The sequence below is a fragment of the Aplosporella prunicola genome (assembly GCF_010093885.1).
Source record: "Aplosporella prunicola CBS 121167 unplaced genomic scaffold K452scaffold_3, whole genome shotgun sequence".
Classification (NCBI taxonomy): domain Eukaryota; kingdom Fungi; phylum Ascomycota; class Dothideomycetes; order Botryosphaeriales; family Aplosporellaceae; genus Aplosporella; species Aplosporella prunicola.
In genome coordinates this window covers 111333-134046 of record NW_022983531.1, presented here as the reverse complement: position 1 = coordinate 134046, position 22714 = coordinate 111333, and the positions used below count along the sequence as shown (strand labels likewise).

General features: G+C 60.1%; 9 protein-coding genes across 9 annotated transcripts in view; 6 read left to right on the top strand and 3 right to left on the bottom strand.

Annotated features, from left to right (window-relative positions):
• Positions 1-3779, bottom strand: part of K452DRAFT_219454 (uncharacterized protein) — a gene marked incomplete at both ends in the record, with an annotated part of 4293 nt that extends 514 nt beyond the window's left edge. The window contains 3 exons of the mRNA XM_033536414.1: positions 31-2389; positions 2447-3553; positions 3728-3779. Coding sequence (XP_033401622.1) covers positions 31-2389; positions 2447-3553; positions 3728-3779 — 3518 coding nt within the window. The remainder of the gene's footprint in view (positions 1-30; positions 2390-2446; positions 3554-3727) is intronic.
• A 509-nt stretch (positions 3780-4288) lies between these two features.
• K452DRAFT_283203 (uncharacterized protein) lies at positions 4289-5709 on the top strand. Its single transcript, XM_033539734.1, has 4 exons — positions 4289-4383; positions 4443-4823; positions 4898-5338; positions 5486-5709. Exons 2-4 carry the CDS (start codon positions 4687-4689, stop codon positions 5691-5693), a joined length of 786 nt encoding a protein of 261 aa, XP_033401621.1. The 5' UTR covers positions 4289-4383; positions 4443-4686; the 3' UTR covers positions 5694-5709.
• Positions 5710-7227: 1518 nt separating this feature from the next.
• On the bottom strand, positions 7228-8677 carry K452DRAFT_324019 (uncharacterized protein; the record flags this gene model as incomplete). Its single annotated transcript, XM_033544677.1, has 7 exons — positions 7228-7344; positions 7399-7860; positions 7911-8237; positions 8293-8372; positions 8431-8503; positions 8556-8603; positions 8660-8677. 7 exons carry the CDS (start codon positions 8675-8677, stop codon positions 7228-7230), a joined length of 1125 nt encoding a protein of 374 aa, XP_033401620.1.
• Positions 8678-9595: 918 nt separating this feature from the next.
• K452DRAFT_103078 (uncharacterized protein) lies at positions 9596-10337 on the top strand. Its single transcript, XM_033534927.1, has one exon. The coding sequence runs from the start codon at positions 9647-9649 to the stop codon at positions 10241-10243; it is 597 nt and encodes a 198-aa protein (XP_033401619.1). The 5' UTR covers positions 9596-9646; the 3' UTR covers positions 10244-10337.
• A 94-nt stretch (positions 10338-10431) lies between these two features.
• Positions 10432-11853, top strand: K452DRAFT_304922 (uncharacterized protein; the record flags this gene model as incomplete). Its single annotated transcript, XM_033542848.1, has 1 exon — positions 10432-11853. The coding sequence occupies one exon, from the start codon at positions 10432-10434 to the stop codon at positions 11851-11853; it is 1422 nt and encodes a 473-aa protein (XP_033401618.1).
• A 1078-nt stretch (positions 11854-12931) lies between these two features.
• Positions 12932-13430, bottom strand: K452DRAFT_103038 (uncharacterized protein). The gene has a single exon (XM_033534925.1). It carries the CDS (start codon positions 13275-13277, stop codon positions 12993-12995), a length of 285 nt encoding a protein of 94 aa, XP_033401617.1. The 5' UTR covers positions 13278-13430; the 3' UTR covers positions 12932-12992.
• Positions 13431-13652: 222 nt separating this feature from the next.
• On the top strand, positions 13653-17110 carry K452DRAFT_304921 (uncharacterized protein; the record flags this gene model as incomplete). The annotated part of the gene is made up of 3 exons (XM_033542847.1): positions 13653-13713; positions 13781-14775; positions 14828-17110. 3 exons carry the CDS (start codon positions 13653-13655, stop codon positions 17108-17110), a joined length of 3339 nt encoding a protein of 1112 aa, XP_033401616.1.
• A 728-nt stretch (positions 17111-17838) lies between these two features.
• K452DRAFT_103020 (uncharacterized protein) lies at positions 17839-18218 on the top strand. Its single transcript, XM_033534924.1, has one exon. The coding sequence runs from the start codon at positions 17983-17985 to the stop codon at positions 18184-18186; it is 204 nt and encodes a 67-aa protein (XP_033401615.1). The 5' UTR covers positions 17839-17982; the 3' UTR covers positions 18187-18218.
• A 1929-nt stretch (positions 18219-20147) lies between these two features.
• K452DRAFT_283198 (uncharacterized protein) lies at positions 20148-22174 on the top strand. The gene has a single exon (XM_033539733.1). It carries the CDS (start codon positions 20245-20247, stop codon positions 21931-21933), a length of 1689 nt encoding a protein of 562 aa, XP_033401614.1. The 5' UTR covers positions 20148-20244; the 3' UTR covers positions 21934-22174.
• Positions 22175-22714: the final 540 nt, after the last annotated feature.

Genomic DNA, 22714 nt, shown 5'->3' with positions numbered 1-22714 from the left:
CTCTTCCTCTTCTCCATCTCCCTCCTCCACATCTCCAAACTCGCCTCCTCCTCCCTCGCCACCTCCGCCTCCGCGACAGCCTGCCGTGCCCGTATCGCAGCGGCCTCTGCCTCCGTCTCCTCGAGCAACCGCTCGTGCGCTAGCACGTCGAACACCGTCTCCACCACCTCAGGCACGAACAAGCCCGCCCGGAAGCGCGCGAGCGCCGCGTCGAGCTCCGCGGAGCCGACTTCGCGGAACGTGAGCATGTCGCCTGGCTGGAGGAGGAAGGTTGGAGCCGCGCCTTCCTCACCCACTTTTGCCGCTGCTGCTGCTTCACCCGCTTCGCTCGCTCCCCCCTCCTCCCCCCCAAAAGCTCCAAACACCGGCACCGTCCGCCCCAGCAACGCATACCCGCCCGGCGCCTCGACCGGATACAGCGCCGCACACCCCCCGCCCCAGCCCAGACTCCCGGCCGGCGTGCCCCCGACGCGCGGCGGGCTCATCTTCGCGCACCGAAGTCTGTGCCGCGGGTCCAGCGGCAGGCACACCGGCGTCCCGGCGAAAAACCCTACCGCTACGGCCACCAGCGTCGTAGCTAAAAGTTGTTGCCGCAGTGCGGGCTCAGTCAGCCCGTTCGACCGCGCGACGTACGCGCTGTTGCTGGGCAGGAAGGGCGCGTGCGCCCGCTGCGTGGCCGCGTAGTGCGCTGTTGCTTTGTCGATGGCGGGGGAGGCGAAGGCGAGCGGGAGGGTTATTTGTCGTGTGGGCAGGGCGGGGGCGGCGAGGGCACGGAGCCGGGTTTCTAGCGTCTGCAGGTGCGCGAGGAGCGCGTGCTGGGGGAGGGCCTGGGGGGTGAAGTGCACGAGCAGCGAGGCGCAGCAGGGCGTGCTCTTTAGGAGGGCGGTGCGGATGTGCGGGGGTGTGCTGGTGGGGGAGGAGAGGGAGGTGCGCAGGAGCGCTACCCGTGCGCGCAGGGCCAGTGAGAAGGTCTGCCCGCCCGAGTAGGAGACGAGCAGCGCGCTGTCGCCGCTTTGGCGGTACGTGACGCGGGGCTGGTTGGGGCCTGCGGGTAGGCGCGCCACTATTGCCTTCTCCTTCTCCGTCGAGCGCGCCAGCACACCACCATCATCAGCAGCATCAACCCGCAGCGCCTCCACGCCCGCAAACGCCTCCCCCTTACCCCCCCTCCCCAGCGCATCCTCCACGCCCCCCAAAAACGCCTCGACCCCCTCCCTCGCCCTCCCCGCCTCGCCCAACCCAACCCGCACAAACCTCACCCGGTCCCCCGGCCGCAACTGCCCCATCTTCCAGTGTTCAGCGCCCACAACCGTAAGCACAGACACGAACCCCCCAAAATCCGGCCCGTCGACCGGAAACAGGCACGGCGTGTCGCCGGCCCAGTTGAGCGCGCCAACCGCGTACCCGTACTCGACGACATTGGAGGGGTGCGCGCCGCCGTCGCCGCCCGTCTCGCGCGCCCATTGAATTGGTGGTGTGGACGGCGGCACGGCCAGCCGGATCCCGCTGCGCGACGCGTTGTGCGAGACGGTGAAGGGGGAGGCGAAGAGGGCGGCGCCGGCGGCCGGCGTCAGGAAGCCCGTCGTATGCGGGCCAGGCAGGGCCGCGAGCGTCCAGTCTGCGGCGTAGAGCGGGCGGAGCCGTTCGGGGAGGCTGACGTCTTCTTCTTCTTCTTCTTCTTCTTCTTCTTCGTGGGCAGTCGGTCCCGCGTCCCCGCTCACCTCGAGCAGATCCCCCGCCGCGAGCCCCCGCCCCTGATACCCGCCCAAGCCCAGCGCGGGCGCCGTGCTCCGCGAGCCGCAGTACAGCGGCACGCCGGGCAGGCCGCCCCGCACAGCGAGGTACGCGCGACAGCCGCCGCCGCCGCCAACCCGGCCCACCCGCAGCGTCTGCCCGCGCCGCAGCACGCGCCGCGTCCACGGCGGGAAGGGCGCGCCGTCGAGCTCGGCCTCCGCGTCGGCGCCGCACAGCGCGACCACGACCGCCGGCGCGCACACCCGCAGCGTCGGCCCCGCGAGCGTCATCTCCAGCCCTGCGGTCCCGCGCAAGTTGCCCACGAGCAGGTTCGCGAGCTGCAGCGCTAGGCCGTCCATGGGGCCGGAGGGCGGGATGCCGTTGCCGGTGCGCGGGCGGCCGGGCAGGTCTTGCACGGTGGTGAGGGCGCCGCCGGCGAGGACGTCGATGGCGTGCGGGGTGTAGGGGGGGAGGGAGGCGAGGAACGAGGTCGGTGTTGCGCCGGCGAGGAAGGCGGGCGAGGACAGGATGGAGGCGAGGAAGAAGAGGTTGGTGGGTGGGCCGTGGAGGGTTGTGGTGTGCAGGGTTTGGGTTAGGGCGGCGATGGTGGTGGCGCGGGAGGGGGAGTGGTGCAGCAGTTTGCCTATTAGGGGGTCTGTGGGGTGGGTGGTGGTTAGTTAGTTACTTGCGCGGTAGGTATAGATAGACAAACCGTAGTGCGGCGTGATGGTCGTCCCCGTCTTGACCCAAGTGTCGATGCGCGGCGTGCCAGGAAAGCCCTCGGGCGACCCCCACCGCACACACTGCAGCAGCCCCGGCGCAGGCGCAAAGTCCCTCACGGGGTTCTCAGCATAGACTCTAACCTCGACAGCCGCGCCGACCGGCCCCTCCTTCTGCAGCGCCGCCAACTCCTCCCCGCTCAGGCCGCCCCTCCCCGCCGCCTCCGCATCCGCCTGCCGCAGCATCAGCTCGACGAGATCGACGCCATAGCACAGCTCGGTGACGCCATGCTCGACCTGCAGCCGCGTGTTCATCTCCAGAAAGAAAAAATCCCCTGTCGCCTCGTCGACGAGAAACTCCACCGTGCCCACGGACCCGTACTCCGCGGCCCTGGCCAGCCGTACCGCCGCGTCCGTGAGCCGCTCCCGCAAGCGTAGCTCCGGTCGCGCGACCACGAACGGGCTCGGACACTCCTCGACGACCTTCTGGTGCCGCCGCTGCACGCTGCACTCGCGCTCGCCGAAGTGGACTGCGTCGCCCCTCCCGTTGCCAAACACCTGCACCTCGACATGGCGAGCACGGGGGACGTACTTCTCAACCACAACACCGTCGCCGCCATCACTGCCACCAGGGCAGCGCGTCACCCTCGCCAGCGCCCCCTCCACCCCTCCCGCCCCCTCGCACACCGCGAGCCCCATCCCTCCACCCCCGCAACTCGCCTTCAGCACGACGGGCCAGCCCACCCGCTCCCCGACCTCGCGCACCTCGCGCGCCCCGCGCACCAGCCCCCCCGACCCCGGCACGACGGGCACGCCGCACCGCGCTGCGAACGCGCGCGCCGCGTGCTTCGCGCCGAACGTCTCGATCGCGGAAGCGGACGGGCCCAGCCACGTGAGGTTGGCGGCGTGGACGGCGCGCGCGAACGAGGCCGACTCGGACAGGAAGCCGTAGCCCGGCGCTATGGCCGTGGCGCCGTGGGTGCGCGCGAGTGCGAGGATTTGCGCCGTGTCGGTGTATGCGGCGTTGGCGCTGAGCGGGAGCGCGGTGGAGGAGGAGGTGGCGTGCACGTGCTGCGAGCTGCTGTCGGCGGGCGTGTAGACTGTGAGGGTGGGGATGGCGTGGGCGTGCGCGGTGCGTGCGATGCGGATCTAGCTGTGTTAGCATTTCGGACATACAGGCGGTTCTGACTACGTTGTTTGTTTGTTTGCTTGCTTGTGGTTCTGGGTTTTTGATGCTGTTGTTATTGCAGTGGTGGTCGGTGGATGGAAGCAACCTACAGCAATCTCGCCGCGGTCCGCAATAAGCAGCGTCTTGATGTTCTCCATGTCCATCCTTTCCTTCTTTCTTTCCTTCGTTCGTTCCTTCTCTTTATCACGCAAAATCCGCTTCGCAAGCAGCAGACCCAGACACAGACACACGCACACGCACCCGCGTCCACCTCTTTAATCCTCCCGACGTCTCCAGATCAGCGCACGCGCAGCGCCCACCCGGCTCTGACGCAGCCGCCCGATCATATCGTATCGTAGCGGAGCGGATCTGCTATCAGCGTCAGCGCCGTCCTCTCACCGGCCGGCTGCGATCGCCATCGCTTATCGCTAGGTATGCATATAGTTACGTGGTGCGCGGCGCGGTGCAGATGAAGTGCGGATTAGCAGTGCGGGGTTGGGGGGCTAGGGAGCTCGGGGAGGGGCAGACGCTTGGACGTCCTCCACCACCAGCCATGTAACAACCCCGCTTTGGCTGCTCCGTACGTACCTAGTGTACTGCCTACCCTAGCACGTACGGCTATCTGCGGTCTGCGGTCTGCGGGCTGTGAATCGGTCGGTCGGTCGGTCGGGGGGGCTTTTCGTCATGCCCGCGTGCTGCGAGGGTGCGGTGTGTTGGCAAGCTGGCGGCGGCGGCGGCTGTGGGGTGGGTGGGGTTAGGTAGGTAGGTAGGTTGCTGGGGCTGCTGATACGGACGCTGCTGATATTGTTGCTGCATGTCAGTCTTTTGCTCGTTCGCGCGCGTCGACGTACTTACCTCTGCGGTGCAGGGCCTTACCTACCTACCTACCATTCTTCTCTAACCAGCTATATACCTATCTCCTTCCAATTACTCGGTCAACACACCCCTTCCTCTTCTTCTAGTCCTTATTCCTCTATTCCCTCCCCCTCCCTTCCTTCCTCCTCTCGCTTCAACACCCATTCCATCCTAGGAACTAAGTCGTCGGCACAACCACAAACACAAACAATGCCCCCCTCGACCCACCCCATCCGCATCAACGTCGACCTAGGCGAGAGCTACGGCAACTGGGCCTGCGGGCCCCCGACCGCCGAGCTGCTGCCTTATATCGACCACGCGAACATAGCGTGCGGCTTTCATGCTGGGTGCGTTTGTTTTTGTTTCCCCCTTCCACAAACATCCCCAACATCCAGGGCGCTAACTAACACGCCCCGGGCAGCGACCCCCTCATAATGCAAGATACCGTGCGCGCCTGCCTCGACAGCCCTTCGAAGCGTGGCCCCATAGCACTAGGCGCGCACCCCGGCCTCCCAGACCTGCAAGGCTTCGGACGGCGCTACATGGCGCTCTCGCCCGCCGAGCTGACGGCTATGACGCGCTACCAGATCGGAGCTTTGCAAGGGTTTATATCCGCCGAAGAGGGTGCTCCTTCACTCCACCACATAAAGCCGCACGGCACGCTCTACGGCCTAACATCGCGCGACGCCGAGGCGTGCAGAGCCGTGTACGCGGCCGTGCCGGCGGGGGCGCGCGTATTTGGGCTTGCGGGGACGGCGCATGAGGCTGTGGCGCGCGAGCTGGGGATCCCGTTTGTGGCCGAGCTGTATGCGGATGTGCGGTGGGGGCGGGACGGGAGCCTGGTGATTGAGCGCCGGAAGGGGTGAGTTTGGCGTTTTTTTGCGTTTTTGTTTTGGTCTGGTTTGGTGTGCTTCTGCTGCTTTTTGGGGGTTATTTATTTTTGGTAGGGGGTTGTTGGTGGTGCTGGTGGTCGTGGTGTTTGTGTTGTTTCGTGCTGACTGTGCACCAGGTCCTGGGAGCCGCACGAGACGCGCCAGCACGTTGGAGCGCAGGTGCGCGAGGGCGCCGTGACGGCCGTGACGGGCGAGCGCGTCGAGATTCCCCTGGGTGAGCACGAGGTCTCGCTGTGCGTGCATTCGGACTCGCCCGGGTGCATGGAGATTCTCAAGGCCGCGAGGGAGATTGTCGACGAGTTTAACGGGGCGAAGTTTGGTTGATCGGGTGGGTGGTCGGTTGGTTGGTTTGGTTGATGGGTACGTTGGTTTACTGTGGTGGTGGTGGTCTGCCTTGTTTGGAGCTGTTGTGTGGGTAGGTAGGTAGGTAGCGTAGTAGAACCGGACACCCACGTATAAGGAGAAAGTGAGGTGTTGCCTACGTATCTAACTCACCTCATTCGTCAGCAAGCTTAAAGACCAGATAAGCAGTCCAAGCCGCGCCAAAAGCAGCCAACTGCCACCCCTCTAAAACCTAGCTTATTACCATTTCGAGGAACCACTGCAGTATATATCAAAGAGGTTCCACTTCTGATACTCAAACATCGAACCGGTCATCAATCCACGGACAACCCGGCCTAATAGTCTATTCAGCGTTACTAAAGCCCTTAATCAGCTTGGACTTACTAGCACCCTAACAAACAGCCACTCCCCAAAAGCGTCATCATAGCCGACCCAACTTCCACACCGACGGAGCCTCAGTCCATTTCGAGGGTATTTCCAGGAGGTGTCGTGTCCGGTGTGCGCCTAGAGGAGATGTATCATGCACGATTAACAAAGACAAACGGGCAGCTAGGGATGTTAGTTTCAACTGAGGGTACAAATAAATGTGTGGGTTTGACTGGCCAAACAAATAAGCAAGCAAGCAAGCACAAAGGTAACCGTGGCACGTGGGAAGAACATGGAAGCCCAGTTGAGCACGTGTAGTAACCTGCAAGCACAGTCAGACATACCAAATGTTATCATTCCAAGAAGACGCAGCAGCAACAGAATCCGGAGCTCCTACAACACCAAAAGAAGCAGCCGGCAACGACAGCGACACCGACAAGAAACGAGAACGAGATCAATCTCAGTCAGCAGCCACGACAACAATGACGCAAATCACCAAGCAAGCAAGCAAGCAAGCAAGCAAGCAAGCAAGCAAGCAAGAAAGCCACAAAGAAAAAGCGCTAGGCAGTGTATCGCTTGTTTCGTTGTTGTTTGTTGTGTTGTTTGTTGTGTTTGTTCCATGAGTTTCATTTCCCGACCGAGCAGCTATCTACGCTCCCCGGATATCGTCGACTCGATGAGCCCTCAACCCGGCAAGCAGCAAGACTAGGAGGAAGAGGAGAATCTTGGAGAGAGAAGAAGGAAAAAAGAGAGCAGGCACTATGAGACGTCGAGGTCGCGTCAAGTCATCCCGTCCGAGCGCTCCCGTGGCCAAATGACGCAAAAGCAAAAGGCTTCGACGAGAAATCGAGTCAGAGGTCTGTCTGTCTGCGTGTGTGGCGTGAGTGTGTGCGCGTGTTTGAGATGTAGTGGTGATAGCCCGATGTCGTCCCCTGCCAGGAAGGTTTCAAGGGAAAAGGTAGAGGGTGGTGTGTTGGTGGCAGGAGATTGTGGGTGGTGCTGTGGCGTGTCATGCAGCTGCCTCTATTCAGGCGATCAGAGCCTCAAAGGGTAGGTAGATAGAAAAAGCAAATATCGGTTAACTCCGAAACCCCGCTCGATTCGTCGTAACGGAAGAGGATGGTCAAGAGTTGAAGCCCGGGCGAGTCGTTTACTGGTCTTCATCCTCAGGCTGGTCGAAGAGGAAGTTGGCGGCCAGCTCCTCGTTCTTGTCGCAGGCAAAGTAAGCCTGGATGACGAGGTCTCTCTCGAAGCCGAGGCGGCACAACTGTATTACATGTTAGAACTTCATCGCCCACACACGCGCGTTCCGCCGACTTACCCTCTCGATCGCCTCGCGCTCCTCCTCGGTAACGCTCACAGTCTGAGCTCCAGGCGGCAGCGGGGCGTCGTCATCCGCATCCTCGCTCAAGAGGCTGAGGAACTGCTCGGGGTGGTTCGCAATCAGCTGCGCCAAGGCGGGGTTGCCCGAGCCGACCTGCTGAAGAATCGGCTCGAGCATCTGGGGCTGCTGCTGCACCAGCTGGCGCAGCTGCTGGAACTGAGGGTTATTGCGGAGGAAGTCAAGGTTCCCAGCACCACCAGCTCCCACGCCAGCTCCCGCTCCCGCAGCACCCCGCGCACCAGCGCCACGGCCGCCGGCCGCCGCCTCAAACAAGTTGACAGGCTCCTCGCCGGGGGCGGCAGGAGCATCAGTCGCAGCCGCGGTCGCGCCAGCTGGGGCGGGAGTAGGAGAGCCAGGCTGGGCAGTCGGGCCCTCGCGAAGCGCACCCTCGGGAATTCCCTGCATATCTAATCAGCCTCGGTGTCTATCACATGCAACGATGCACCTACCGTCAACAGGTACTCGACAGCGCGGTCTGGGTTGAAGTAGGCCGCCCTCATGGCACGATCGATGTCGGCACGCGGGAAGCCCATGCTCTCCATGTTTGCAATCGCCGCCTCTCTCTCGGGGCCCATGGTAAGCGAAGATGGGTTGTTGAACTGCGAGCCACTTGGAGCCTGAGGCGCCGCAGGCGCAGGCGAAGGCGTGGCAGGAACATTGCTGGCAGCTGTGCTAGAGGACGGCGCAGGAGCAGCGGGGGTAGAAGCGGCCGGCGATTCGCGCGCGGGGGTGGATGGAGCGGCCTTGCTGGCGGAAGCAGCCGGCTGAGGCTTGGGCTGCGCGCAAAGTTAGCATCAGAGTTTCTGGTAGGCATGAACGGGCGGCGCGGACCTTCTGGACCATGCACACGATGAAGCCCTTCTCCTCGATGTTGTAAGACTCTACGGTCTTGTCATCCTGCAAGATCTTGCCTAAAACATGGGTTAGCCTTCAGAGCGACACGGGAAAAGCAGACCACAAGAGGCGCACCAGAGTAGATGAGCTTCTGCTTGTCCGACTCCCAGCCCTTTTCGGCGGCGATTTTCGCCTTGACATTGGCGATCTGGCGATGAAGTCAGCGCAAGACATTTACAGAGTTCGGCGGGCGAACGCACAGTCTCCGAGGGCTCGGCCTCGATGACGAACTTTTGTTGCTTGAGATCCTGTGCGCGCAAGGTCAGCGGGGGGTGTCGCGACGGCGGTGGCGGCACCGACAAACCTTGAAGGTGAGCTTCATCTTGGCGGAGCTGCTACGAGGTGGGGTGCAGAGGGCGCAGAGGTGCAACGGCGTCCAAGGCGGGAATTGGGAGAGACAACGAGCAGTGCCTGGAGATGGGTGGAGCGATCCGGAAGGTTGTAGCCAGTAAATGGCAAGAGTTGATGGTCTCGAAGACGGGCGGACGTGGGGAGAGAGAGAGTAAGGTTAGCAGGCACGTCAGTCGTGGCGGAGAGCTGAGGCGGCGGGCGGCGAGCCCGGCCGAAGCTTGGCGAGTTTGCAGCGGGCCGCAGCAAACACGGAAAAACATAGCGGCCGATGTGCCTGGCTGACACTCACACTAAAAGCCACGTGAGCTCCCCCTTCAGGCGCGCTGCTTGATGACGCAAAGTGGGCAAAGTGGGCTCTTCTCGCCAGCACCCGCCACATCGCTGTCCTCGCGCCGCGGTCGAGAACGTTGAGAGAACGCGCGCGTCTCCAACAGCAACGTCACCGTCAGGCCGCCGATTCTCTCCACGGCTGGCAAAAGACATATATTCGTGCGACAACCAGCCGCGGTTCGTCATACCGTCGTGCTGCAGCTTATTGCAGGCTGAGCTGCGCGCGAGCGTCAGCGCGCCCAGACGCTCTCCAATTTCCTGCCTCGAGGCTGCCCTTCTGGCTGCCCGCAGCCGTCGACGTTGGACGTTTGTTTTGAAATAACGGATCCCCCGCCGGCCGGCTGGCGTGCTAACGGGCACCCTGACAGGGCCAACCCGGCCGGCCCGTTGTTTCAACGCCCGCCTTGAGCGGGCTGCTTCATCTAGCCATGCGACTGACAGTTGACAGCGCGAGCTTAAAATTTAAAATCAAAACCAAAATCGCATGAGAAGGACAAGACAGACAGCGGCGCAAAAAAGCAATTTCAATTTCCCTTCGATCAGTGCACAGCGTCGGGCTGGGTGGTGGTGAGCCCTCTTCGCGCAGCCGCAGGCCTCCAAAACGGCTAGCATGGTTACGCTCCGCAATGTACGCTTTGACGCGTCGTGCAGGACAAGCCCACACACAATACAAACTAATCGAGCCTTACCACCCAGTTGCTATTTATGTTTGGCATCCCCGCTTCAGTCATGTTCCCTGGTCCATTTGTCGTCTTTTCTCTCGCTCCCTTCCCTGCCGCTCTGCCGCATTTTTGGTCCCAAGCCTGCGGGCCTTCCCATCCTTTCCAAGTCAATACACGCTGCAGCACGGAATCTTGAAACTACCCCCCAGTCTGCGCGATCCGATTCCCCAGACCGCACCACCCTCTTTTTGCACCGCCGCCGCCTCCCCGTACTTCGGCCTGCCACCGCCGCTTATACGCCCACACTTACGCTCGCTGCTTCCGCGTGTCAGCCGTCGGATTCCGTCCATTCGCTGCGGCCCGTGAGCGATTGGTCCAAGATTCTTCTGGGGGAGCCTTTATACTCGAAACCAGGCCGTGGGCAACCTTCACCGCTCGCTCATCTGATCGCTTTCTTCCTTTTCCTCGTCCCCCCGCGGCTCGCCAATCCTGGATCCTGGAAGCCCGCTCAAGACTCGAATTCTCTTTCCTCACCGAGACCCTGATGCCTTTCCCCATGGCCTGACCGACGTGGTTCATTCAAATCCTTGCCGACAGATCCTCTTGACACCAGTCACTCGCTATCAAACATCCCACCCCAGCCCGCGTAATCCCCGCCACATTCGTTGCATTTCTCTAAACCGACCTCCACCATTTCTACGAACCTAACCTCCTTGCGACCTTCCCGTCTGCAATGTCCCTTTCCACAGTCGACAGTCGATCGTTGAAAACAACTATGACCGCAACAAGCGGGCCGCGACACTCCCGTCTCTTTCTTTACGCTCTGAGTCTAGTCACATTCGCTTTTACCGTCGTTACAACCGTTTTTACCATCCTCGATGCGTCGAGTTTTTACTACTGGGGCATCTCCTTCGGCCCTTTGGCTATTGTCGCTGCGACTTTTAATCTTTTATCCCTGGGAACAATAGTCGCCGTCTTCATCCAGCTCATATACCGTCAGGGTAGAAGAGGGAATGGCCCTTGGTCAAGTCGGAGCTGCCTAGTGCCGCTCTGCTTGCTCCCCACGGTCGTCGCTGTCGTTCTGACACTGGCGACTTATATACTCACACAGACCCACAAGCGTGAGGTTTTAGCCGCGCCCAACGGACACTGGAGCTTTGATATGCCGCCAAAATACACGATCTGGGCGCTTTCCACGGCCTCACAAGCCGTGTTCTTTGTCATCACAATTTGGAATTGGCCTTCGGAACAGCAGTACGCCGGAGCAGCGGCCGGATCACCGGAGGAATCGCCGCGGGAGGCCACCCCGGCCATGGCGTCGAACGCTCTACAGACACCGCACATCCACGGATCTTCACTTTCTTCGCCGACATTCTCGAACTCGTCAACGCATTCCCTCAGTAATTGGGGGTCGTCCTTCTACCAGGCGGTATACCCGGTCACCTCCAGGACAAAGCTGCTCGCGAGAGGAGCTTCTTCACTGCGCGACTCCATTAGTCTGTCTTCTATGCGTACGAATTCGGTGTCGCATCCACCCGACGGCTTTGCCATGTGGAACAGCTCTGAAATGGATCCTCATCTGCGCGACACCATAATGCAGTCTGGGCCGAGTCAGGAGCTGACGGCCGTGCTTGGCCGCGGCACTCGCCTCGAACCCATTCCAGGCAGTCGTCCGGTTTCTCCTGCACGGGCACTTAACGGCCCGTTTTCGGAAAGCCCTCCCGTGGACACCACTGCCATGCCGAGCCCTGCTTTTATCTCGCCTCACACTTCTCGCCCTCCGTCGCCCAACATCGACAGCGCCATGATCCACCCATTGTTCCGCCCGGATAGCCCGGTCCCACCTCCGGCAGCCACGCCGGGAACCGTGGTGGTTGCTTCGCCGTTGAGCGGACACGTTATCCCGCGTCCGCACAGCAGCCGGAGCCGCACCAACAGCCGAACGATGAGCCCGAGCCCACTGACCAGCCCGTCACAAATATTTGGAGATGCTGGGAGCATCAGAAGCGGACGAGGAGACAGATGCGAGAGCCCCTTGGCCAGAGCGATGACGCCGCCAATTCCGGAATTTATTTTGAGTGAAAGCCCGAGGGTCAGCTCGTCTGCCAGCAGCCTGAGGAAGCATAGTCTTCACGGCCCGGATGACAGCAGGTAATGCATGCAAGAAGGCGTTTGCAATAATTGCTTCTGCGAAGAAGCGCAACTCTGGTATCAACAAAAACCAGCGAAAGGGGATCCAGTCGAGTCAGATGTCCTTTCATCGCTCATCCGCTTTTCCCGCATTTTCTGGGGCTACGAATTTCCTTTTGGGTTTCTCGCCTAGCCCACGACATTAATTTTTTTTTCTCATCTTCTCAGCGCTCTTGACTGGCTTCATAGCGTACGATACCCATACCGCATCGCTGGGATGTGCTGATATTTTTTTATCACGTTGACGAATTGGGGATGACTCGGGCGGAATGGTTCTATGCTTTGAAAACGGCGGAGTTTTTTCTGTGATGGATTTTGGGGCAAGAGTTGAGCCGACGTCCTTTTGATGGATCGCGCAGGGAATATGGTAATGTCTGATGCGGGTAGTATCCGGCAGGCGGATTGGGTTTATTGTATTTGGCGGCTGAGGCGATGGCCTTTTTGGATACCTATCATTAGAGTGGAGAGAGAATTGAATTCGTGAACACACACGCGCACACACACACATACACACGCGCATGCGCACGCGCGCAGTTCGGTGACACAAGGTGAGTCTCGACAGGGCGGCGGCTATGTAAGAGTTTAAGCGCGGAACGACAACACGAGACGGCGATATTGGAGAGGGAGGTTGAGCGATAGTGGCGAGTCATGGAGACACAATGGCATTGGGGATCCCGGGCTAGGAGCGGATGCGAACGCAAAGGGTCAGCTGTGTCTCGTGTCATGCGCAGGCGGGCGATCGCGAGGTGCAAGATGGATCGGCAGGCACAGGAGGCTGGAAGGGTGATTTACAGCGCTTATATACAAGTTATAGGAGTGGCGTGGGGGAAGTGGAGTTGGCGGAAGGCAATTTCTTTGGGCGCGGCGGGCTGTTCAGCTGACGGCCATTGGGCGGCGGAGACGTTTAGTATTAAGGATAGGAGGCCACGTCGAGCAGCATCGTCGCAAGCACATAATAATCAGTTGGGCGGCGGGTGTTAAGGTGTCCCGAGTTTCACCAAGTTATCTCCTATTCCCTGGTGACGTTTTGGGAACAAGCGATACCCAAAGGGGCTAGCGAACAATGTGCTAGCCATCTCGACCGGGGAAGAGCCTAAGGCTTGCTCAATTGCTGCTTGTTGTGGATGGAAACACCATACCTCCATAAGGCTGCAGGACCATCGCATCCCTCCGCTCCTCTGCCCCCAAAGCCGTTTTGGCCCTCGCTCCGCCGCGCGCTGCCGCCCGTCTTTGTCGGTGGTCCCTGGCCGCTCGTGTGTGCTGAGCGAGCATTTTGACCATCTTACCCGCAAACCCTTTCATCACCAGCACCACTACCACCGGACTTCCAGAGAGCCCGTCTTGCCGCTGCGAGCCGCCACTCTTTCTGCTGGCCGGCCGTCCATTCATTCATTTCCCCGCCCGCCAGCTCCATCGGCCTCTCCCGCCAGGGCAGCAGTCAAGAGACTTCACACGTCGGCTGACGTGCCGATAGCGCCTTGTTTCTGCCGGCACGCGAGCATTCGACTGTTCGTTTTTCCCGTCACTTCTAACCTCGTAGCCGGCGACCATCGTCTCAATCCGGTGGCGGCTGGAAAAGACGTCTGCGCGCCGCCGCACTATCGCATAGTCGCAGCAGCATAGTCCTCGAGCACCATTGCCACGCCGGTCCCTGCCCCAGGCCCGGCGCCATCACAGTGAGTTTGCCATCTTCGCATTGATTGGTCACGGGCAACGTTTGGCTAACGCCTGCGACTCCACAATAGTCTCGAAATCCAATCCACCATGCCGCGGAGACGTGGCGGTGCCAAGTCAATCTCCAAGAGCCCTGAGCTGACCCGGCAAGGTTTGTCTTCCCCGTCCTGCCCTGCCTGTCAAAGGTTTTCTTTGCTAATGCTGCTCGTCTCGGCCAGCCACATCGCCGGAAACACGGTTACGCAGAGCTACGCGAGGCGCTAGCCTGACACCCTCGAAGCCGGCCAGGCGTCACCCAACTGAGGCACTGCATATGACCACGCGCGCTGCTGCCAGCGCTGCTTCGACCGCCGGCACCGACTCTGCTGCTGACTCGGTCGCCAGTGCTGACAGTCGCCGCAGCTCCTTCAACCTCGCCGCCGACCAGGCTGCAGAAATTGCCAATCACCATCAGCATTCCACCAATGGCACCCGGCCTTCTGCCGAACTCGACCAACCCCCCGTCGACTCTGCAGATGCCGATGTCTCGGAGCTGCCGTCATCCCAACCCCCCAAGAGCAATAAAAGGAAACGCTCTTTGGCCGTTGATGATGACCCCGTCGCCGAGCCCCATCTCAACGGTGTCAATGGCACCACCCCCCTGGAAAACGGAGACGCAGCAACGAGTGAAGATGCTCCCACTGCCGACGCTCCTCCACGTAAACGCCAGTCCAAAGGCAAAGGTAGAGGCAGGGCTCCGTTGTCGACCCAGACTAGTTTTGCGGGCCAGTCCGAGGCCACCACGACTCCGCCATCTAATCAGTCGCCCGAAAAGGAAACTACCGATCAGCAAAACGCTTCCGAAAACCCGGATGCCGATGGCGACAAGCCTGCCAAGCAAACAAAAAGGCTACCCGGTAGGCGGCGCGCTCCAAATTCCAATCCCAGCATTGAGGCGGATCTGCGTCGCCAATTGCAGCTGAAGACAGCCTATCGTGCCGTCGTCAAGGTCTTGAAACCGGTCTTGGCGGAACTCTCGGATCGGACCATCAACGACGTCGAGGATGATCCGATTGCTCACCAGCAGAGTGATCAGTATGAGGTGGTCAAAGCAGCTTTGGATGCCCGGCTTGCTGATCAGCTGGCGTACTTGAACAGCAAGTATAATCACACCAAGACCCATGTCGACCGTCGGAATACAGCCGAGACTGAAATTGCAAAGACCGAGTTTGAGGTGAGTTTAACATTTTAGATGATTTATACTTGGTTACTGACACATTTTCAAGAATGTTTTCCAGTTTCTCCAAGAAGATTTTCTCGTACGGTGTCAGCATCAGTTGCTTGTTATTGAACGGGAAGCCAATATACAAGAACAGGATGGGTATGCTACTGAAGATGAGGATGGCCTCATTCCTCGTCGGCGTGGTATGCAATATAAATGGCGGTCAACCGGCTTTCTGGACCCGGCATCCGACTCCCGCAGCAGATTCTTCATCGAAACCCAAAAACTCATGGACCGGCACGATCTTCGGGAGGCCTCTAGAAAGAAACGCAATGCGTTCCTTCAAGAAAACACCAAGGAATTTGACCGGGCCACGGTGGACGACGCGAGGGATTCTACAACGTACAATGCTGACTATCGAGCATATGCCACTGCGGTTTTCAACACCTCAAGACTTGCTGATGCTGCCGATGCTGTCGAGACGGAGAAACTGCTGCAGTATATTAAGCCCCTTCCAAACGAAGACGCTCTGGGTCTGCAGCTACTCGTGTCCGCAATCGACCGGCCTGCTGAGAGTGTCCACTCAAGGGTCGATGGCACTCAATCAAGAGCATCATCCACCCCTATGCCTCCAAAAAGTCGAGATAAGCAGTTGTCGGCAAGGTCCACACCAGCTAAGCCCTCTGTGAGGTCTCGCGCTGTTTCCCCATTCGAGACGGGTTCGGCTGTTTCCTTTGGAGAGGCAGCTATGTCGATGGACAGTGAGCGCGAGGAAGAGGCTCCAACGAAGGCTGCTGAGCAACAGCCCCTCTCCGAGTCGCAACTCAACGGTCAGAAGCGCAATATTGCAGAACCCAAACCGAACAAGTCATATGCGCAGAAGATCAATGATATCCTGAGGGACCCAACTCCAGAACCCAGTTCGAACAGAATCAGGGACATACTGAATAAAGGGGATGATGCTCCACTGTCCATCAGCTCTACTCCAGCCACCGAGAGCCCCGCTCCTCTCCCGCCTGTCATTCTCCAGCCCCTTTCGTCAGCCAAAGCCACACCGGAGCCTAAGCATGCTGAGCCCGTTCTGGAAGCGCCATCAACAGTGGCTAGCACTGCCACGCAGCCCGAGGAGCCTGTAGCTCGCGCTCAAAGTTCATCTGCTGCTCCGGAAGGACAGCAGAACGAAAATACCAATCAGCCGCGTAAGTCTTTCTGGGATACCATCGGCAGCGGCAGTAAGGCGAGGACTTCTAGGGCGCCGACGCCTGAGAAGACACCGTTGGCACGTATCCGGCAGATCCTTAACCCGTCCAATTACAACCGCAAAGGCTCGGATGCCACCACTGTATCGGCGGGGACGCCTGAGAGGTCTTCGGAAAAGCCCGACATGGCACCCCCGGCGGCGAGAGCATCGGTGACCAGAGACGATGTGAGCTCAAGACGATCATCAAGCGCGGCGAGCGTCGTGTCGCAGGCGGTCAGCGCGCCTCCACAGACGACTCGGTCTCCAGTTCAGCCGCCGCCGCCTCCTCCGAAGCGTGCTTCGACGCGCGACCCTGGCCTGGAGAGTAGGCAAAACCGATGGAGGGCGGCCGTGCCTCCGCAGCACGGGCCGACGCCCCCGTTCGGGCACTCGCGCGGCAACTCGGGCAACCCGCCTCCTTCCGCATTCGGCAAGCCGCACGACTGGACGCTGCGGGAGACGCCGGTGCGCAGTCCACTGCCGCCGACCGGTGCCCCTCCGCCCCAACCCCCGCCCACCTACCAAGGCTACATGGCGCCGTACGACGCGCGCGCACATCCACCCGTCGGCTACCCACCGCCTCCGGCGCCGACTTATGCGCCGGGCCCGCCGCCACCGAACCCCTACCTCACCGCCGTGCCGAGCATCCGGCCGCAGTTCCCGCACCCGCCCGGCCCGCCGCCCTACCAGTCCATCTACGCCCCGCCGCCGACGGGCTACCCCACGCACCCGACGCCGTACGGGCCGCCTCCTCCGCCCCCGCCCCAGCACTACGCCGGCCCGCAGTACGGCGGCCAACCAATCCTACCCGCCACGACACTGGACCGGCGCGCAAGCGCACAACACGCACAACATCAGCAAACGCAGCCACCGCCGGGCACGCCACCCACATACGGTCCGCCACCGCCGGTCTTCAGCCAGCAGCAACAGCAACAGCAGCAGCAGCAGCAGCAGCAGCAGCAGGGAGTAGAGCAGAACGGAGCGAGGGGCGGCGCGGGACTAGGTGCAAATGGCGCAAACGGCGCGGGCAGGGGCGGCAAGAAGCGCTGGCGTAACCACCCCGCTGGCACGGAGTTTAGGCCGTACACGGGGCCGAAGAGGCATTAAGACCGGATGGCTGGATGGCCGGACGGACTGGAGGCTGTTTATTTAGTCATCTATCTATCGTTTGTGGTTCGTATAGTTGAGCGAGCTATGCTATGCTATGCTACTTACTTACTGCTGGCTTGGGGTGGTGCGTTGGGCGGGTTTTTGCTTGCTTGCATGGAGAAGTAATTGGTGGGGTGGGGGGACGGCGAGCGCGTTGGAAGCGCTTGCGTGCGTGCGTGCGTGCGTATATATTACCTACCTACCCACCTAGGTACCTAGTTATACAGGGTCGTGGTTGGGGTTGTGGATGGTGTTGGGGATGAGGTTGGGACTAGAGTGGAGGCGGGAAGGGAAGAGAAGTAATGAGCATGAGTGCGCGTGCGCGTGTTTGCGGTCGTCGGTCGTTGGAAAGCGAAATAATCAATCCGGAGGCGTTCGTTTGTTCTGTTCACTTCATCCATCCATCAGTTCAAGAGTCCTGTCACCAGTCCTGTCCATCAGTTCGCCCGCCCTACTTGTTTTGTTTTGTTTCCTTGGGTCTTTGTTTTGGTGTTGGTGGTGGTGGTGGTGTTGTTGGTCTCTTTGTGTGTGTGTGTATATAGTATGATGGAGCTCTCTAGGTCTTTACTTCCTTTTTTCTTCTCGTTCTTCTTCTCGTACTCTCATTCTTTCTCTCGCACACGCGCTCTTTTCCACTCTCGTTTGTGCTTCTTCTTTGTTGAATATACCTTTTTTTTTTTTAATTTTGTTTTATCCGTCGATCCGTCCGTCTATCCATCATCTCCTTTGTCCAAATCCTGCTCGGTTGGTCGATGACTCGATCGCTCGATTGACCAAATTTATTTATTTGTTTATTTACTTAGGCGTCCGTCTGCAGGTCTACGAGATATATGCTTGTTTTGTCTGACGTCTCGTTCGTTTTCGGTTCGTTCCTTTTTGTTCGGTTCAATTTGCTTTGGACTGGGTTGGGTAAGGCTCTCGTACGTAGTAGCTGCGCAAATTACAGCACGCGTGTCCTTGTTCTTTTGTTCGCGGTGGCGTGGCATGGCATGGCATGGCATGGGAAGGGGCAGGGGTGGTTGTGGTTGTGTTAGCTGTAATGGAGCGTGGGGTGTGGGTATATGAGGAGACTAAGGCGGAAAGATCGATTTGTTTTGTCTATCCGTTGCGTGGGGGCATTGCATTTTCCTTCCTTCCTTTCTTCTTCCCGTTAATATACACACCATGGCTTTTTTCGTTACGTTGTTGGGGACGGGGTGTACATTTAGCTTTTACATACGGGAGAGGTGGAGGCGGGGAGGGAGGTGTGCTGTGGATGCAGGGAGGGGTGTGCTCCGTCGGTGTTGTTGGGTAGAGAGAGATTGATTCAGAGGAGAAGGTGCATAGTGCATGGTGCATGGTCGTGCGGTGGGTGTGGCATGGCGTAATGAGCGTATACGCGCGCGTGGGGTGGGTGCATGTGCGCGTGCGTGTGTGGGCACGGAAGTCGGGCATTGCGAGGCGCTGGGTTGTTGATTGATTGATTGATTGGTTGGTTGGTTGGTTGGTTGGTTGGCTAGTTAACAAGAGAGAGACTAAACTAGTCCTTCATGCAAAGGGACGGTTCGGTGGTTCAGATGTTGCGTTTTGGTTCGTTTTGAGTGAGGTGAGTGGCTCGGTGCTGTGGTTGTGATTGTGACTGCTTTCTTCTTGCTTTCTTTGGTGGGCTGGCCTGAGTGGGGTGGAGTGAGTGTTGTCGTCAAGGATATTTGCTTGTTTGCATGTATGCTTGTTTGAGGTGTTTGTTTTGCCATTGACAGATATCTACCGGGGTAGTTGCATCGAACTGGGGTAACTGCATCGAGCTGCACAAGACGCGCTATGTACACGACCTTGACCATTGCTTCTTTCTGTACCACGTTGGGTGGCAGCGGGGTTGCGTCTGGCACTTGCTTCCAATTGCTTTTGCGGTTCGTTGTTTCTTCTTTGCCGCTTGTGCTCGGTGGTTGTGGCTTTTACTTTTTGTGGCGTATGTCTTCTTCTCCACACTTCCTTTCAGAGAAACTTTCTGGCTGCTTACGGTCTCCTTTAATTTCTTGAACCGTCTCTTGAGCTTTTCTGGTCGCAACACTTTTCTTTTCCCTTCAAGCTAGGTTGCCCCTGCGCTATCCTGCCGTCCCGGTGTTTCTGGTTCGGCACGTTCTCGCACCGTTTTAGATTCAAGAACTAGAGCAGGAAATTCGGCAGGAGCCTTCTGCTGTGTTACTGGTGGTCGGTAGGGGCGTGACAAGCGCGCATATTCGTGCTTAGATATCCGGAGGCGTGGGACGAGTGTAGCTTGTATGCTGAAGGATACCAGCTGGCGGGTGTGGATTGTCGTTAAGTGTATATCCGTGCGTAATTGAAATCGCGGCAGTCGTGATGATACGCTGCATGCCCGGATTGGCGTCAAGCAGCATCCCCCAAACAACCTCCTCCTCGCTAGCTGCTTGCCGCTGCATCCCAATCTCTTCCATCACACAAACTCCCCCGCTCACACCTCAAACAAATCCATTCCCCCTCCTCCCACCAGGCGCCCCAACACCACGTCCACACCCCTCACCACCCACGCCACTTCCCCTCCGTCTCCATCGCCAACCCAGCCCGCACACGCAGCGACTACTTTCCGCGCATCCTCGGCTGGGACGCGGACCCAGGCATCGCGGGCGCGGAGCTGGAGCACGTCGATTGGGATGGCGGCGCCGTGGTTTCCCAAGTGGGCGGTTAGCGCGCTGGTGAGGGTTGTGTGGGCTGTTAGTGCGTCGATGGGAGGGAGATTGGAGGTGGGAGCGGAGGAAGAAGTGAGGGTCAGGTGGATATAGCTGTGCGGGGAGGGGGGTAGGGTGATGGTTTTGGTGGCTGTCATTTTGTTGGCGGTGGTGGATGTTGGTGAAGGTTGGACGTGGTGGTTGGTGGGGAGAAAGGAAGTTTGTAATGCGCCGGGTAGGGCTGAGGGCGGTGAGGCGGGAGGCGGCTTCCCGGGAGGGCACCCTGGTACGTCAACGGCAACGCCAGCATTTACTCACTTTCTATCTACCGCTCTGAAGTCTGTCCGACACAGCACACACCATAACACGACACGACACACACCTATCCACGCCGCGCTCGCCACCACACGCGCAACAGCAGCCACAATGCCGACCCCAGACTCTACCACCACGACCACCACGACCACCACCACAGCCCTCACCAAGCGCAGCGCCTCCACCGCGCTCATGCCTCCGCCCGCCGCACCACCCCCCTTCAAAAGACAAAAGCGCCCAACCACCGTTCTCGACGAAGACACCTACATCGACGGGCTGTCGCACATCATCAAGCGCGACTTCTTCCCCGGCCTGCTCGAGACCGACGTCCAGCAAGAATACCTCGCCGCCGTCGATGCCGGCGATGACGACTGGATACGCGAATCCGGACAGCGGCTCATGGCCGTCATGACGCCGGTGCCGGGGGGCAGGAGGCGCGGGACCGGGTTTGCGACGCCGGCGAGAGCAACCCCGGCGGCGGCGGTGGGGGAGACGCCCAAGAACGGCGCTTGGGCGGGGGATACACCTGGCGCTGCGAGCGTGGCGGGAAGCGCTGCTGCTGGGGGAGAAGAGGGACAAGAGCGCAAGCCAAAGGTCAATCTCGAGCTGAGCCTCACGGATTACCAGGCCAAATACACCTCGGAAGACAACGAGAGCTTCAACGCCCTCCTCGACCGCCAGAACCAAAAAAAGGCCGAGAAGTACGCCTGGCAGCGTCTTGGGGAGCGGATCCCCTCCGCCCGGCGGCTAGAACAAGAGCGCCAGAAACTCCTCATAGCATCCTCTTCCTCCGCGGCGCCACAAGGCCGCGTAGCAAACACAAAGGACCTCGCGCTCACCCGCCGCCCCGACGCTGCTACAGCAGCCGCCACGGACCCCGACACGCGCAAAGCCACCGTCGATACCGCGCGCGACAAACCCCGCAACGCCCTAATGTTCACACCCGACGTCATCGAAGAGTCGTATCAAACCGTCGCGCAAGCCGCAGAAGCAGCATCCTCCGCCCCGCCCAAACGTACCGTCTATGGGAACACGCGCCTGCCTCTCCCCGCCGACCCCTCTGCCACCACCAGCACCACGCGCCCGACCTCGCCCACGCACTCCACCATCGCCGCGGCGCTCGGCCGCGGCCGCCCCGCCCCTCCCCCCAGCACCAACGCGCCGTCCCTCCCCAGCGCAGCAGGCGGCTCCGGCGCCGAAACCCCCCGCGTCAACGGCTACGCGTTCGTGCCGGAGCGGTCGCCCTCGCCGCCGCCGCCGCCGCCGCCGCCCGCCGACCGCGGCCTCCTCGCCAAGCTGGGCGTCACGGCCGCGGAGGGCGCGCAGCGAAACCCGTTTGTGATTCGCCCTCCGCGCAGGCGCGAGGACATCCACTACAGGCTTGTGGACCAGGCGGGGAAGCAGCGAGGCGGAGGGGGCGAGAGGTCTGCTTCTGCTGCTTCTACTACTGCTGCAGGAGCAGACAGCGTCAAAGCGCGGACGCCTGCGACGACGACGGCCGTCGGGGCGGGGACGCCGCGCTTTGCGAGCGCGCCCAAGAGCCTGAAACCCGCGGCGCAGCGGCTGCTTAATCGCGTGGGGGGCGCGTCGCCTAGGGTTTCTGGTGCTGCTGGTGCTGGTGCTCGGAGTCCGTTCGGTGGGGGTAGGGGTGGTGGGTTTGGCGATGCGTTTGCGTTAGGAAAACGGACGCCGAGGACGCCAAGGACGGAGGGGCGAGGCCGCTTGCTGGCTACGCCGAAGGTTAGGGGGGCGGAGATGAGGGCAGGGGCGGGAGCGGGAGCGGGGGCGGAGAGGGGGTGAGTGCGTGGGTTGATGGGATTGGGGAGGGGTGGGGCAGGGCAGGGCGCTATGGAAAGAGATGGGTTTGTTTGGGTTTGTTTGTTTGGATTGGTGCTTTTTAGACTATTATGCGCAATACCACCAGCCAGTGTCTGCCTAGATAGGGAATCGAACACTGCATACGCGGACAGGCATGATGTACATACATCTGCCACGCGGAGTTTTTATCACTCACTCACTCACACATTTACTTGCTCATTTGCTCGCTTACGATTGGTTTCTTGATTTGCTTTGAGTTTCCGCTATTAGCATAGTGCGATAGCACAACTTCTCTATAGTGCAAGAGAGTTGCGATAGATAGGTAGACAGATAGGCAGGCAGACAGACAGGCAGGCAGCTCAGCCGCCCACACCTCCTTCCTCCGTCCTCAACTCATCCCATCTACTCGCTCGCTCGCGCTTTCACAATCACAAGCCCAAAAGCCTGAACACACATGTAAGTGTACCTTATGTATGTACCTTATGTATGTACGCGTGTTTACCTATCTAGTCCCCTTGTTCCCTCGCCCTCGGTACTCGTGCGCACTGACACCTCACCTCACCTCACCTCACCCACACCCGCCAAGCAAGCAAGCAAGCAAGCAAGCAAGCGCAGCTCAGTACCTAGCAAACAACAAGCAAGCAAGCCCCACGCGCGCGCGCTTGTCCTAGTCCGTAGTCGGCAAGGCAGACGCAAACGAGCTGAAAACGCCAGGTCAGGTCAGCTGCCGCGGCCGGCTATGTGCCGCCGCTGCCGCCTTACC